Source organism: Microplitis mediator, chromosome 10, assembly GCF_029852145.1.
Source record: "Microplitis mediator isolate UGA2020A chromosome 10, iyMicMedi2.1, whole genome shotgun sequence".
Lineage (NCBI taxonomy): Eukaryota > Metazoa > Arthropoda > Insecta > Hymenoptera > Braconidae > Microplitis > Microplitis mediator.
The window spans coordinates 5413264-5430395 of record NC_079978.1 but is presented as its reverse complement, the minus strand read 5'-3'; the positions used below and the strand labels follow the sequence as shown (position 1 = coordinate 5430395).

General features: G+C 33.9%; 2 protein-coding genes across 3 annotated transcripts in view; both read left to right on the top strand.

Annotated features, from left to right (window-relative positions):
* LOC130675554 (protein jagged-1b-like) overlaps nucleotides 1-11027 on the top strand; it is a 38738-nt gene extending 27711 nt beyond the window's left edge. Inside the window, exons 3-6 of the mRNA XM_057481311.1 lie at nucleotides 1304-1595; nucleotides 4853-5471; nucleotides 5665-6305; nucleotides 6620-11027. Of these exons, the coding sequence (XP_057337294.1) occupies nucleotides 1304-1595; nucleotides 4853-5471; nucleotides 5665-6305; nucleotides 6620-8352 (3285 nt within the window). The 3' untranslated portion in view covers nucleotides 8353-11027. The remainder of the gene's footprint in view (nucleotides 1-1303; nucleotides 1596-4852; nucleotides 5472-5664; nucleotides 6306-6619) is intronic.
* A 1872-nt stretch (nucleotides 11028-12899) lies between these two features.
* LOC130676162 (leucine-rich repeat-containing protein 74B-like) lies at nucleotides 12900-17131 on the top strand. 2 transcript variants are annotated; one of them, XM_057482192.1, is made up of 7 exons: nucleotides 12900-13358; nucleotides 13806-13970; nucleotides 14034-14441; nucleotides 14788-14998; nucleotides 15080-15376; nucleotides 15440-15844; nucleotides 16891-17131. In XM_057482192.1, exons 1-7 carry the CDS (start codon nucleotides 13341-13343, stop codon nucleotides 17118-17120), a joined length of 1734 nt encoding a protein of 577 aa, XP_057338175.1. In that variant the 5' UTR covers nucleotides 12900-13340; the 3' UTR covers nucleotides 17121-17131. The 2 variants fall into 2 exon arrangements, with proteins under 2 accessions (XP_057338175.1, XP_057338174.1); XM_057482191.1 differs by having other exon boundaries at nucleotides 13761-13970.
* The last annotated feature ends 1 nt before the right edge of the window (nucleotide 17132 follows it).

The following is a 17132-nucleotide window of genomic DNA, read 5'->3' as shown; positions in this document are numbered from 1 at the left end:
TAGACAGTAAGTACAGTATATAAGTATACACCCACGCACAAAATATCGTACATCAGTCTTAAATTTCCGACGTTACTTTCTCGATTGTTATCCACAGAGTACCGAATCCGCCGTTTACTTCCTCTCGACTCGTTATGGAGTACACATGAGATCTCCCACTCGCGATTGCTTCAGACTTTCAGTCTCTACTCTACTCTGGACTCTGTCTGCAGCAATCTCAAAATAACTATCTTCTCAGTACTTAGTAAAGAAGAGTATTTATCAATGTATGGAGGCCAATACACACAAATAAACAACAACAGACGGATGGATGAATTCGCATAACATTTAATACAAACGGAGTACACGAAAAAACAACAAACGCATCGACGCATCCTATCATCCCGCTCGCTGATACGAAAACACAAAAGACATCCCATGTACACGTACACACACATACAATTGGTATTTATTTATTGCATCAACCGACCGTCACTCATGGCTCGTTCGATCAGGCGCGGCAATCTAACCTGGTCGTTAAAGTCTCAACGTCTGCCAAGTCGCTCATTCTTATTTTATTTTTATTTTATTTTCTCTTCACTCACTCTTTATACTCCACACTCTTCATCCAGTCTTTGCTTTTCACTCAATGTACATACTATTAAACCTAACTCCGTGTATATTCACACATTGACCTCTAAGAAAAGTAGATGTTAAAAATATAAATTTAAATAAAATAAAATAAAAAGATATCCGGAACTCCTTACTAAATAATTCAATGCGTTCTTCAACGTATCATCAGATAGGTATTTCATCAAGTATGGAATGCAACCTGCAAACAAATGTATTGTCTCATAACGGCATTGAACATACTCTCAACCGTGGGACTGATGACATTATAAGGCAAATATAAAAAATATAAAAACAATAATAATAATAATTATTGTAATTATTATTTACGCTGAGTTGCAGTGGTCAAAAGCCACTTTATTATCAGCACATGAGTAGATAGTTGTAATAGTACCAGTGACATTATAAAAGTTAGTTGATTTGTGATAATTAAACTGTAACTTGAAGACAGATAAAAAAATAACATATGTATCACTTTCTTGCTGTGTTTGCCATTTTTGGAAGCCTGTATCTTCCATGCGTGGACACGCACTATGTTAGGACTTTTGAAATAAATTAAATGACAGATACACACATATATATGTGTATTAAATGGATTATATGGATGTACGAGCACAAATAAATGTCGATATTTGTACGACAATTCCCAAGCGGGTATGATCGATTATGTCTAATTGATGTTTTCCTTTTTTAGCGTCAATTCACGCTGATTCTGCAGGCACGAGACGAGCCCAATGGTGGAACAATCGAAGAGGCGAGTTACAGTGGCATCGTCCTTCCGGGTACTACGTGGCACACCTTAAATCATCAAGGACGAAACGCACATCTTACGTATCGTTTACGGGTCCAGTGTGCCGATCATTATTACAACGCAACGTGCACGAAATTTTGTCGACCACGAGACGACATATTCGGGCACTACACCTGCGACGAAAACGGTGATAAAGTCTGCATACATGGATGGAAAGGCGCCGACTGTGAGACAGGTGAGTTTGTTTTCATATTAAATGTAAATATATATTTACTTATTTTTAGACAAAAGTTACATAATTCATTATCATTTTATACACGTCCCGAAAAAACAGAATTTTTTTTTTTTAAAACTTCTTTGAAATACCGGTAATTTATAATAATTAAAAAAAAGGTATAAAAGTGTCCTTGATGAGTAAAGTAAAAATTAATAATAATTACTTTTGTCACGAGAAGAATAAAATAATTAAGATAAGAAAAAAAATACGAGATTCCTAAATGTCGTCTAAAACACGAGTAATTCAACCAGAGAATGCTCGCTTGGCCTTCATTACTAGCTCGCGAGAGCGTTGATATTATTATATTTTGCATAGACGTGAGTTTAAAGTGTCAGATAGCGCAATCAAGCGTCTCTCACAAGAAATTGCTTAACGGTAGCCGTCGGCGTGAGAAAAAATACTAAATCCCCAGTTGACCTTTCACTTTAAATAGAAAACGCGTCTCTTATATGACTTGTTTTTTCATACATCGTCAACTACCACAACAATAACAACAATTAATATTTTTAAATAAACAAACAAATAACAACCAAATTGATTACCGCGTTGATGAGTAATGCAAGATGAACGCCCGAGCGGAGGTCGCTCGTAAAACACATGAATTATCTCAGAGATACGGATGAGTGTGCTGCTGCTGCTGTATGTCTTAATGCTTCAAATATATATATCATCCATAAAGATGAGCGTCATAGAAACGAACAGGACAGACGTCATAACGACGATATGTCGTACGATTCTTGACATAAAGGTATAGGTCAGCTGACCGTCATGAGTATCACGCGAGAGGTCTTTCTACGACGACACCGACTAAACAGACATACCCAGCGCCTAAGTTACAATAGGCCATCTCGCGATGATTTAATATAAAAGCTCTTTCTTCGCTGGCTAATCGTTACTTCCGCCTCCTCGTAAATGCATCACTCACCAGCTGCCACTGCTATTGCCGTTTCTCATTCCCTTTCGTCGTTATGTTACTTTTTTGCTCTCTTACCCGAGCAAATACCATCATAACCGTCATAACCATCATCAAACTAAAGACGATGATGAAAAATCTTTTATACTTGGATACTTAAAACTCTTAAACGTTTTAACATTAAAAAACATTTTTAAGTAGGCTAGCAGACCTTCTTCATAGCTCCAGGGGTTCATGGATAAGATTCCCATCGTCCTTTCAACCTACTACTTGGTATATAGATATAATATATAATACAGCTCGAGAGAATGGAATGGAAGGGAAGGGAAAATCTTAAATGCTTCTATACATATTTATTTATATATATATATCTATATGAGACTTATACCTCTCGCTAGAAGCTAGAGAGCAATGTTTATAAACCTCGGTATATAAATATATAATGTACGTAGCGAGAAAACTGGCTTCAGCATTTTTGTCATTGAAAGGTCGCTGGTAAATTTCACTCCACGACTTCTCAACACACCACAGCAACCATCTTCTTCGCACGGTTTTAGCTATGACTTTAGCTAAGACTTTAGCAAACTATCAACTAATATATGCTGATATCTATGTATGTATGCTATATATATGTATGCCTTGCAGTTTCACTTCTATGAGAATCAAAGACCGAACACTTGCCGTTCGTCGTCGCTTAACGTTGGATCGGTTTTAATAGTCGTGGGGATAAAGATCGTATGAGAATAATAATACATATAGATACCATGACGAAGGATTATTCCCATCTCTTTGCTTGTTTTATTTCTTTTATTATTTCTTCTTTTTTTTTTTATCACTCTCTGTCATCTTGATGTCGGTCTTAGTCAACGTTCACTTGTTATATGTCTCGGCATTTATAAATGCTTGATCGAAAGGACCAAATTACTCCTATCCAGAGAAAATGTGGAGCATCAAAAGTATTTGATGGATTATTATTCTTTTCTCTTCTTTTCTTTTCAAATACCATACAGAGAGATGGGGTTAAAGTTGACGGGATTGATACTCGGACAGGGCATAGAAAGCCACAGACCAAAGACGTGTGGAATTTTTTATTTATAATGTCTACTGATTACATTACTATGCATCGTCATTTAGTTTACCTTGACTTGAGTATTCACTATGCAGTCGTATAAATATACGTAAATGTCTGTTGTCCAGATAAAAAAGACTTAGAAGCTGTACTATTAATCAAAAGACGCGCTGCTGGCGCATGTGATGTAACGGTAAAAAGAGCACATGTATATACCATGTCTTATCTGCAATTAAATAAATAAATATAAATATATATATTTATTTATAGTTTGCTGGTTTTCATTTGACTTTTTTTATTCACTTTGCTGAATTATGAAAAGTAAAGTTGCCGATGATAATTTTTAATTCCATCTCACGGAGGACGTCAAGCATTATTGTTTATTACCTGACGTCAATGTTTCTCGTTCATCTTGACGATGACTCTAATCTCGGTTTCATGACTCGAACCTTCAACCTTCAAGTCTTGTGAAATTAACTGTACGGGTTTTTTTTTTAATTTATTATTATTATCATTTATTTAATTTTTTTTTCATTTTGTATTTTTATTTGTACTTATTTTATTTTTATTTCGTTAAAGTAACCTCATTAAAATAATAGTTTATGTTTATGTTCTTTCCAAGAATATGTACTACGTACAAATCATCACTTATATACTTGCTCGTGTGCTAATACTGATAATCATGATAATTTAGTTTCATGTCACGGACAACCATATCAATAAACATTAAATTTAATGTGTGTATGAAATTAAAAGTTTTCTGTTTTTTTTATTAATTATTATTAAATATACGATAATTATTATTATCAATTTAATTTCTCTTATTAAGAGTACGGATAAATTCTGTCCTTAGGATACTTTTTTTTTTATGAATCATTATAGACACGGTAAAAAAAAAAAACTCATAAATTTAAACCAAAATTTATGGCTGTCTAGGACCGCCACGACGATCTCATTTTTATATTCATATAAATAAAATAAAAAAAGATAAAACTACCGTTGTATTCATTAATATATTAAACCCTTGAGTCATGAATTAATTTGAGCCAATCCACATCATCAGAAACAGCCGCTTAAATATTCCCACGAATTTTTTTTTCCATGACATAATTATAAACATCCATTTTATTTGTGTATTTAAAAGAAAAGAAAAAATTATGCGTTAATTAAATATTTGAAATTAAAAAACTCTCGATTGTTAAATAATAATTTATGCTCGTTTTATTTTTTTAGCGGTTTGTAAAGAAGGTTGTCATCCAATTCACGGTCACTGTAACACAAGCGGCGAATGCAAATGTCGTCATGGGTGGCGAGGAGAACTTTGCGACCAGTGTACGCCGTATCCAGGATGTAAACACGGGTACTGCAATGGGTCAAGCTGGCAGTGCATATGTGACACAAATTGGGGAGGAATCCTCTGTGATCAAGATCTAAATTATTGTGGCACACATGAGCCATGTCAGAATGGCGGAACGTGCGAGAATACTGCTCCAGATCAGTATCGGTGTACGTGTCCGGACGGTTTTTCCGGATCGTCATGTGAAAAAGTTGACAATCCGTGTGCATCAAACCCCTGTTTAAATGGTGCTACGTGTGTTGAACTGGGTGAAACGGCGGAGTGTCAATGTGCGCCAGGATTTTCGGGTCCTTATTGTGCAACAGATGTCGATGAGTGTGCGTCCCAGCCTTGTCAGAACGGCGGTACTTGTGTTGATGGAAAAAATGAATTCATATGTCATTGTCCGGCTGCATGGCAAGGCACACTCTGTCAATTTGACGTTGATGAGTGTAATCTCAAAGAGTCACCGTGCAAAAACTCAATAACCTGCGTCAACCTTGCTGGAGATTACAGGTAATTAATAACGGCTGAATCATTATCTATTATTTTTTGTCCTTGTATGATTTTATCTCTGCAATTAACTATTGAGTATAAACTATAATTAATTGATCATTTAATTATTTGTAATTATTTGTTTTTGACTTGATACTCGTGAGAAAATTATTTACAAATAAATAATTAATTTAAAAAATTTATCTGTTAATAGATGCCGATGTCGAAGCGGGTTCACGGGAAAAAATTGCACTAAAAATATAGACGACTGCGTGGGTCAATGTCAACACGGAGCTCTCTGTATTGATTTAGTTAACGACTATCACTGTTCATGTAATCCTGGTTATTCGGGCAAAGACTGCGACGTGGATATCGACGAGTGTGCATTTAAACCCTGTCAGAATGGCGGAGAATGCCGAGATTTAGTGAACGCATACGAGTGTGTTTGTCCTGTGGGTTACACTGGGCATCAGTGTGAAATTGTCAAGGACCACTGCAATCCTAATCCTTGCAGAAATTCGTCCCCGTGTTTCAACACTCAGACTGACTATTACTGTCACTGTCCCGCACAATGGCAGGGTAAAAACTGCTCTGAACTGGCAGCACACGATCCCCAGATCCGGCTGGACGACGGCAGTCCAGGATGTGGGAGTGAAGGAACGCCCTGCAGTGGACGTGGTAGATGCAGCAATGGAATTTGCATTTGTGATCCTGGTTACACCGGTCAACGCTGCCATGAGAATATTAACGACTGCCGTGGGAATCCTTGTCTCAATGGTGGTACCTGCGTGGATCTCATTAATTCGTTCCAGTGCATTTGCCAAGAAGGTTGGACTGGTGACCTTTGTGATGAAGGTAATTATCTTTTTACATCTTTTACTAAAGCTCTTTTCTGCTTCTCTTCATATTTATTTTATCTCTACGATCATTATCTTTCGCAATAAATTAACACTTAAATACAATGATATTACAGAGATGCTAATTGCTAACTCGAATCTAAAATTATATAAATTTTTCCACACTCTACAATAAATAGTTGACCCTTAACCGTTGCTTCACCATTCACTTTTTATTATACCTCTGTTAAAAAAATCTATTGCTCGTAAAAAAAAATATATGATCAATTAGCACTGACACATTTTCCATGATTCTTAATTCTGTAATTCCAGATGTTGACGAGTGTACAAACTCGCCCTGTCGCAACAATGGAACATGCATAGACGGAGTGGCAGACTTTACATGCGAGTGTCGTGGCGGCTGGAAAGGTAAAACCTGTACACTCAGAGGCGGTCATTGTGAGCCAGTAACATGTAGACACGGTGGTACATGTCAAGATCACGGTGATGGGTTCACATGTCACTGTACCCCAGGATGGGAAGGCGCTGCGTGTCACATCGCTTCACCAGCGTGTGCAAGTACTCCATGCGAGAATGGCGCGACCTGCGTCAATACTGCGGACGGCGGATATCGTTGTATCTGCCGTGAAGGTTTTGAAGGTCCAAACTGTCGTAAAGACGTGGATGACTGTCAGCCATTGCCATGTTTGAATGGCGGTCGATGCGTAGACGGTGTTAATTGGTTTAGATGTGAGTGTGCTCCAGGATTTACCGGACCAGATTGCCGGATTAATGTCAACGAGTGTGCAAGTGATCCATGTATGGGTGGAGCTACGTGTATCGATGGTATCGCCAGTTACTCGTGTATATGTCCACCCAGTAGAACAGGTATTCACTGTGAAATAAGGACACCAAGTGGAGCCGGTTGTAGTGCAACTACGTGGGATAATGACTGTAATGTTTGCGAATGTCGCAATGGTAAAAATCAATGCAGCAATGTGTGGTGTGGCCAGGGAAATTGTCTCAATGGAACATCTTGTCTAGCACACGAAGTTTGTGTACCGTCACCCGGAGAAAGTTGCTTAGCACCATCATGTTCTCCGTGGGGCGAATGTCGACCTGTTGAGACTGGCAGAAGAGTTGGACCTCCAGCGCTTCCAGCTCCACCTTCCTGTTGGCCAGGTCAGGCTATTCCTGGTCCAACTTGTTCAAGACTTACAATTTTATTGAGAAGAGACACTTTAGCACCCGGTACCTCTGTAGAGCTCTTATGTAGACAATTAAGAAGACTGCTGGCAGATCCACGAAGACCCCAATCTGTCGTACTGCTGTGCGACTTAAAACCAGGCGATAATGACACTATTGAGGTGACAATATTCTCAGAAGCGGCTGCAGACGCAGCACGTGATCTAGGCGAGGCTCTGAGTAGACCCATAAGCAGGCCTCCGACTCTGGCCTCAGTATTAGAAGTCAAAGTCGAGACGGCTCTGCTCACCGATCCAATAAACGCCTCAAATAGCTCCAGTAGCAGCGGATACGTTGCCGTACTTGGCGGTGCGCTTGCTACTGTTCTTATTCTGGCGCTCTTGGGCGGTCTCTGGTACTTAAGATCAAGACAGAGATCCGGACTAACTGCAACAACGAGCAGCGAAACTTCATTGCATCGGCACCGCAGTGATCTCGACGAGAAGTCTAATAATCTACAGAATGAAGAAAATCTCAGGAGATACGCGAACCCACTTAAAGACTCGGATACCGGTGAGCCGAGAGTCTCCATCGTAAGACCACTCTCAGGTATGTCTTTGGGTGCTCTAGGACCCGCTGAAGAAAGCCTCGAAATGGTTGCTGAGGAAGGACGGCATCGTTTGCCGCCTCTCTACAAACCAACAAGCGCCGAGGCGAGAAATAACACCGCGAGTTTTTCTTATGAAGAAAGCCTTCATAAACCCTATACAAAACCACGTCTCCAAGAGCCCGCTTACTCGCATCAACCACCGCCTCAGCAGCAACAACCCGGAACGAGCGCTCAAATAGTTCCACGTCAGGTGCTAACTGTACACGTTTAATCAGACATTTATTTCATGATTTAGTCAAGAGTATCGTGATTTTATATATTATGATGAATAATTTCCGCACGATTGTAATATATTTTAACTTATTGCATCGTGCCGTGGTGTTTATAATACCGAGTGATTGAATTTAAATGACATTTAGTCGAGTGGCCGGATCCACAGTCAAGCCGCGTCAACACAAAGACTTGCTTGGTCCTCATTTTAATCTTTAAAACCTTGATAATAAAGAAAAAGGTACGACTGTCCACGGCCATCAATATATAGATTGTAGTATTAATAATATAAAAAAAAAAAGAAAAAAAAAACGATACAGAGAAATTTATACATAGAAATATATATAAATATATAAATAAATAAATATATATATAAATATATACATATAATATAAGATATAAGAGATATATATTATAGCAGAGAGATTATGAGATAATAAAAAAAAACATCAAGAGGAACACAACAAAGGAAAGTACGCAGATTTAAAATTAATCTTAAAAGGACAGCCTCGTTGGCCTGTGTCACGGGGGTCTAACTACAAGACACATCATCAGACAATATTCCCGTTGCCGCGTGCCTGCGATGTCGGACTTTGTTGTTCATTTATGGCCGAGAGTACTACCTTCCTCTATGTAATAGTCCATAGCGCACACCGAGATCAAGTGAATAAGTCTCCGACACTTGTTTTTAAATTCTACAGGATCAGAGAATGAATGATACGCCCAATACAATCCAAGTACCACTAACACCAGTACCAGCATATCCAAGAAAGTACTTCAAATATAATAATAATAATAATGATAATGATAATGATAATAATAATAATGATAATCATAAAGTATATCCAGTACCAGTAAAATAAAATAGTGGACAAAAAGGTATAATGTACCGCATAGCACGCTGTGTGCCGTAGGGTGTAATAATACTCGCCGATAAAACGCTAAGACGTGACAATAAATCACTCAACTCTCACACAATTATAATTAATGATAATGATAATGCACAATTGTTATCGTTGTACATATGTACATATTCTGTACTTATTAATTTTATTAAGCGTGGATTGTCTTCCCGGAAGATGGCCCCAACCTCTATATACTATTTTCCATTCCTATTAATGCTAGACTTCATAGCTAGAATTTCTTTTTTTTACTTTAATATTTTATTTTATTTTTAAATTTTAAAAAATGTAATTAAGTTTTAATTAAAATTTCAAAAATCTTAAGGGTACTTTGTAGAATTTTAAGATCGATGTACCGTAACTATAGGCTCTAGGGTTGTGATACGCTCAAGCATTCACCTTTATATAAATATATATGTATATAAACATATATATATATTAATATAAATTAATGACATACTATACGTCTGATAATGTAACGTTTAGCAGCAGTTCGGTACATTCCTCCAGACAACATTGTGATAATCATGTACGATGACATTTTACCGTCAAATCACACGTACGATAGTTTATTATTCATTTATATTTTTAATTATAATTATAAATATTAATATTATTTTTATTATTTTATTACTGTAATCGTATGTGTTTTAAACATTACTATTATTACTGTACGTTTATACTCTGTACTTTGTTTTTACTGTTTTATTATTTTATATATTAATTAAATTAAATTAAATTAAATTAATTAATTGAAGTAATGAGTGTATGATTTATTGTAATGGCTCGTGTTTGATAAAATAATAAATAAATAAATGAATATAAATTAAACGAGCGAAAAAGATTTTTATGTACTGTACAATAGTTAATCTTTATATAAATATTCACAATTATTGTGATGTTAAAATAACTCTAAGTTGTCTCAATTAAAAGAAATTATTAAAAATACAGTTAATTAAAAATACTTTAATAAATTTTTAATAATAAATTATGTGTCGAGTTAATTGTATATAATGAAAAAATTAATTATAATTAAGTATGACTTTTTATATATCATTTATAATTATAAAATTATAATAAAAGAATAATAATTGATAATGTATGTGCAATTGTAAACGTTCATTTAATATTTTATTTGGTCTAGAGAAAAAAAATTTTGTTTTTTAATTAACGCGTTTTTATTTTATATTAGATATATGTCCATAGATTATTGGGTTGCAAGTTTTAAAAACTTAAAACTCAATAAAAAAATCAGATAACATTAATAGATACTTGATTTATATTAGATAAAGTGAAAGAAAAAATGATAGATTGTATTATTATATAATTTTTACTGCCTCCGATAATTATTTTCGTTTGTCGAAGACAATGATTCATCAATGACAGTGTGAAAAAAAAAATTTATAATTTATAATTCGTCATTAAGTATGCAATGAAAATTTATTCTCACGTTAATTTAACTGCAAGCAAAAATAAATTAGTAAATAAATAATTGTTGAATCATTGTCTCTGGTCGATGAGGATAATTATGATGATTATGATTATGATGACGATAGTAGATAGAGTATGAAACGACATCATCATGTAGGTGTCTGAAAATTAACTTGTGTCTGTCTTGAATTATTTTAACGAGAGAGAGTGCGTGTAAATAAATTCCCATCGTCGTCCCCCACATGATCCCGCCACAATCCCGTGCGTTTAAATATAAAAGCGATGATGAACAAAAGGTTTCAATAAAAAGTACAATTATAAAAATAAAAAAATAAAAAAAATTATTTTATTGAATTTTTAATTTTTTTTACCGACTCCAAAAAAAACCTTTCCCAAATTATTTCATTTTAAAAATAAGAACATTTATTATGATTTAACAAAAGGGCTCACCCTAACTCTGTATCACATTTTCTCTTTAAATATCTGTCGGTCTATTATAAGGGGGAAAAAGTCAAACTGCTGTTGCATTCAAATCACAGAGATCGCGGAATCTCTCGTAAAACGTGATTTCCGGGAGTGAATAAGAGAAAAAAGAAGGCGAATGCAGCTGTATGACGTTATAAAACAGCAGCATATAAAGGAAAACAACAACAACAATAATAATAATAATGATAATAACAAAACTCTAACAACAGTCAACCGGGCACGTAGTCGCGGTTCTTCTTCTCTACCTACGTGAACGAGTCTTTTTTCCCTTTAACAGAAAGACAAGGGACACAAACGCCAGTACAGGTTGAAAGAGACGAATTCGCGGTCGGCAATGCCATCACTCGGGTCGCGTTCATCAACTTCTATCCCGTGAGACGACAACATGATTCACACACACTCACATAAACATACATTTATACATATATATGAGATAGACAAGATCGGACAGATGAGTCTCCGGCAATTCAAAGAAGAAAATAAAAATTGAAATGAAAAAAAAAAGGGACAAGCCACTAGACGGTAAAAAGGGCATTGAGCAGACGATAATTGTTAATTGAAGAGTTTTAAAATTAAAATACAATAGAGTAGTAATCTTTTCACTTGACTCGGTTGATCATATCCAAGAGATGAGTCATCAGTTCGTGTGAACAGGTTAAGAGTTTCATTGTCCACGGGCAATGTCCAAAGAAATTCTTTAAATTCAAATATATAAACGTATAAAAAGCCATCAGTTGCTACATTAAACGTCGTTGATGTCTTCTTAATGATTAATACGTGAATTATTATTAAAAGATGGCTTTTGTGGTCGATGGTCACGCAACGACTTTCAAATGTAGCGTGATTCGAATAGTTTATTTTATTTTATTATATATTATATCTACACGTATAGTATGGAGAAGTAAAGCGAAGAGATGCGTTTAGTTAGTCAAAATGTGTGAAGTAATGTTGATTACGATAATGATGATGGTGGTGGATAAAAATTTATCTTATAAATTTTATTATTTATTCACTATCTGTCTCTCAGTGTGCTGTAAGGACAGCCGATTAGACACATCACGGTTGTCTCATAATGACCACGTTTCTTATATTCACTTGCTAACGGGATCACTGATGTTGATATCTGTGAGAGACGTTCATAGTAAATCTCACTACACCGCAAGATTTAAATCAACCGTCATCTGGCAGAGGCATATAATACAAGAGACTCTGTAACTAATTTAGACATAAAGGATCTTTAAGTCAGGACTTGCTAGTTTTTTTTTTTTTTGTATTTTATATACTGAATAATTAACGTTAATTATTACTTTAAATCTGAGATAATTAAACTATTTTTAGAATCTAATGTTATAATTATAAGTTGTCTTCCGTAATGAATTTTAATGTCATGAATATTTTTATTTAATGAAATTTATATTAAAAAAATATTTGAACGTGTAAATGTGAATTTTTTTATAAAAATTTTAATTATTTTTTATTTGAAACTAAAAATTATAAATCGGACAAAAAAATTAATTTTTTTTTTTTTAATGATTATTAAGAGCATTCTTAGACAGTGCCCCCCCCCCATTTTTTTAAAATATTCAACGACCTTGAACTGTCATAACAGTATTCAAATTTTATTAATTAATTTAAAAAAAATTGTCGCATTAATTGAAAAAAGGACAACGCAGTTACAATTATCGCCTAAGTATAGATTTTGAAAAAATTACTGACAGTTGTTATCAATTAGAAGTCAAACGAAATTTTTTAAATAAATTTTAGCTTAAAAAATTTGACACTCCAAATTATTATTAAATGTTGCCACGAAGATTTTACTGAAATTTATTTTCCAAATTTCGTTTAACTCCTAATTAATATAAACTGGAAATAATTTTTTTAAAAATCTATGTCTCGGCGAAATCGTAACTGCGTTGCCCTTTTTTCAATTAATGTATCAAATTTTTTTCAATTAATATATGGAGGGGGGGGGCGCATAGTGTGAAAATGGCCTTAATAATTATTATATAAATTTTGATAAAAATTTTTAACGTCAATTTTATAACCTTTATTATTTATAACGACCAATAATTAAGTAATTAAATTTTTTTATTGCAAAAGATTTAAATTTCACTGAAGAATTAAAATTAATTAGTGAGCAAGTTGATGAATAATAAAAAGTCATAAAGACATGGATGTGGATAAACGTGTAAGTATATGAGATTAAATGTTGAACTGAAGCTCTTCCGCATTTGACAAACGTCCGGAGCTTGTTAATGACAGCGACGTTAATATAAGTAGTAATATAAGTCCTATGATTCACGCGGAGTAAGAGAGCACCGTTTGTAATAAAGTTAAAAAGAATTGCCTTCCGTTTCTGTCTCCCGCTCGGCATTAATGTTCACTCAAGTTAGTAATGTCTCGGATCCTAAGTACTCTACTCCCTCATCTAGATGTATATAGATGTGAAGAAAAAGATAGATAGATAAATAGAAAGGGAGAAAAAAAATTAAAGAGAGATAGATGTTTTATATTAAAGAGCACGAGTCGCTTGACCGGAGTAATTAACTCAGTTAAACGGCTTTAATTTAACTAGCGAAATTATTTCTAGGAGTCTCAGATACTTGATAATGAATTTCAATTTTTTTATCACGAGCACGAAGATGACGATCACGATGACGAAGATGATCAAGACGAATACGAAGATGACGAAGCAGAAATTTCAAATTCGTCTTATTCAAGACTAAATTATTTTATCAATGATTTATTGGAGGAAAATTTATTTGAAAATATTTTATTGACTGATGTCGAAAAAAATACGGTAATTTTTTTTTAAATAATAGTTTTTAAAAAACAACAAATAAATTTTATAATTAAACAACAGACTGATGAAATTAAATCTGAATCTAATGGATCATCAAAAACGATAATCAGTTCACAAGATTCTACATCGACAATCGAATCCAGTGACACTGGTATGAGTAAATGTTCGGAACAAATTGAAATTAGTGATTCGCAAATAGATATTCCTGAGGAAGAGATACCTGAAGACGGAGGACTGAGACCTGGATCTTGGATCCTGTTTCCTAAATTACCCGAAGACAGAAGCGACGATGTTGAAAAATTTATTAATCTGACTGAAGAATTAAAACTCCCGCCAATCGGACAAGTCCCTCAGATGTTAAAAACTAATGAAATAAATTTGAAGTTCTACTGCTTAGATCCACGGACCGTAAAAATAATTTCCGAAGCACTCAACTGTAATACGACTGTTAAAATTCTTAATTTACAAGTTTGTTTCCAAATGATACTGAAGTTAGCAGACGTCTAATAATTTTTGGATTTTATTTTAGACAGTAAATTACAAAAAATGAAAATTTTTTTAAATTGCACCTGTAGTTTTTTAAATTCTCTACAAGTGCATATTTTTATTTTTGTTTTTTTTTTCTGATTGATTTGTTGAGAAAGAAATCCAAAAATTTTTAATTATCTCCTAACTTCAGGATCATAGTTTCCAAATAAATGTGATAAATAAACAGCCTGTGTCAACTGATCACGTGGATAGATAATTTTAAATCACTTGATAAATATAAAAATAATTGAATAAAAATAAAGTAGTTTTATAATAATTTTTTTAGGATAATTGGCTGACTACAGAGGCGTGTTATCACTTGAACGATCTTCTTATAAATAACAATGTTATAACTTGGATTAATTTGTCCGGGTGTCGTATTGGAGTACAAGGAGCTAAAGAGTTGGAAACAGGTATCAGTTCAGCTGAATCACTTGAATATTTAGATGTTAGTCGGTGTGATTTAGGTGACGACGGCTTACGATACATCAGCATAGGTGCTAATTATTTATTATTAATTAATTTATAAATAAACTTAAGTCACATTTATGTAATCTCCGATCTGAAATTTTTTTTAGGTGTCTATTGCAGTCCTAGTATAAAAATAGTCAACTTTTCTAATAATAATCTAAGCGAGGATTGCGCTAACGCTCTTCAAAAAATGATCATTCAAACTGATACCTTGAGCGAACTTAATTTATCATGGAATTTTTTAAGTAGCGAAGGCTTTTGGAAGATATTTGTCGTTGGGTTGTTACAAAATGTGACTTTAAAAAATTTAAATCTCAGTTGGAATGGATTAGATGAAGAATGTCTGCCATTTTTAACTGAATATTTATCATCTGACCCAAGTCTTTTTAAATTAAATCTTCGAGGTAATTTTATTATTGATGTTTGTCATAAATTTATTATTATATAAAATTAATTAACTATTTAAGATAACAGTTTTAAATCAGTGGAAAAAATAGCAGAGGCATTGATAAAAAATACAAAGTTAGAAATAATTGAACTGGGCAATAATCCTACTCGAGCGAATGAAGTTTTGGCTTTTTTTGAGGTGTTGAAAAATATAACACCGACGTCACAACTTCGGTTAATAGATCTAGAAAATATTTGGGCAAATAAAGAAGTACTAGGACTGATAGATGAAATAAAAAAAAAATTAACGAGCGTAGATATAACTTTAGGAGGAATATTGAGTAATTATAAAATAATTGGACCGGATCCACGTAAAATATTTTTAAAGAGAGCTAATTTTGAGGCGATGAAGCCGAAGAAAAAAAAATTAAAAAGAAATTTTGGTCAGTTTGTGGTGTCACTGCAGGATATTATTGTGACACGAGGTATTTTATTGAAAATAATTTATGATACTGAAGTTAACCGTCTAATAGTTTTTGAATTTTTTGAAGACAATGAATAATAAAAAAGAAAATCTGGACATCGGTTGAATCTGTGGGCCCGCCCAAAAACTTCCCGCTGTTTTCGAGCTCAGAGAGCTCGAAATTATTATTATTGGTAAATTTTTAAGCTCTTTGAGCTCAAAAAACGGCTGGACCGACGGTATATACAATTCACTAAAGAACAAATGGTAGATCGGTTCAATTTGAGGTACATTTAATAATTCATATAATAAATTATCCTGAGAAAATGAGGACAATTGTTAACGTTTTAATATTTCATCGCCGATATCTTTTGAACTAATAAACCAATTTTGACGTTTGAGGTGGCATTGTAAGCAGTTTTTTAGTTTCTAATATGTTTTAGGGTGCGTACTATTGCGTGGATGCATAATATAACGTGACGAAACCCCTCAATTTGCTCCAAGCTCGCCTAAACTCGGAAATCAACGAATTTTCGTGAAGTTATGCTGTCAACAATTAAAAATTTTTTAATTTTTATTTTTCGTAAAACTTGTAAACTACATATCTTATTGACTCCAAAATCTAATCGGTTTTGAGTCTTGGTGAGCCCTTTAGATTGCCACCAAGAACGTTCAAATCGGTTGATTTGTTCCAAAGATGTCGGCGGACAAAAAAAGTTTACACACACACACGCGCGCGCGCGTCAACATCCACTCGGAAATAGTCAGTACAGATTCCTAGGACCTCAAGAAGTCGACATCTGAAGAAAACTCGATTTTTGAAAATCGGACCGAAACCAATAACTTCCTTTTTTTCGAAGATTTTCAATTTTCATAGCAGGAAGTTAAAAATTGCACTTATAGTTTTTTTTTATTTTCTACATGTGCATATTTCTATTGTTTTGTCATTGATTTTTTGAAAAAAAAAAAAAAAAATTCAAAAATTGGTAATCGTCTGTCAACTTCAGGATCATCATAACAATTTTTACATTAATGAAAATAAATTTTTTTTAACGAAAATATTTATAGATGTCTTCAAAAGTTCTATAAAAAATGCTAAAGTAAAATTATCCGAGTCTTTAATCACAGAAATAATGAATTCATTTGAAATTGGAGAGGATGCAATAGACCAAAGTGCGCTAAAAAATTTTTATTTAGCAGAATATCCAGAAACTAGTCAGCTGCCACCACTCCCAGTAACGAAAAATAAAAAGAAGGAAAAGAAAACGCCAGGAAAGAAGCAAAATATTGGACACTGAATAAATATTGAA

What these genes read in the sequence shown, in the direction of transcription:
- LOC130676162 (XM_057482191.1), top strand. An exon ending in CTGATGTCGAAAAAAATACG is followed by an intron (nt 13,971 to 14,033) that starts GTAATTTTTTTT and finishes ATTAAACAACAG; the next exon opens with ACTGATGAAATTAAATCTGA. An exon ending in GGATATTATTGTGACACGAG is followed by an intron (nt 15,845 to 16,890) that starts GTATTTTATTGA and finishes AAATATTTATAG; the next exon opens with ATGTCTTCAAAAGTTCTATA.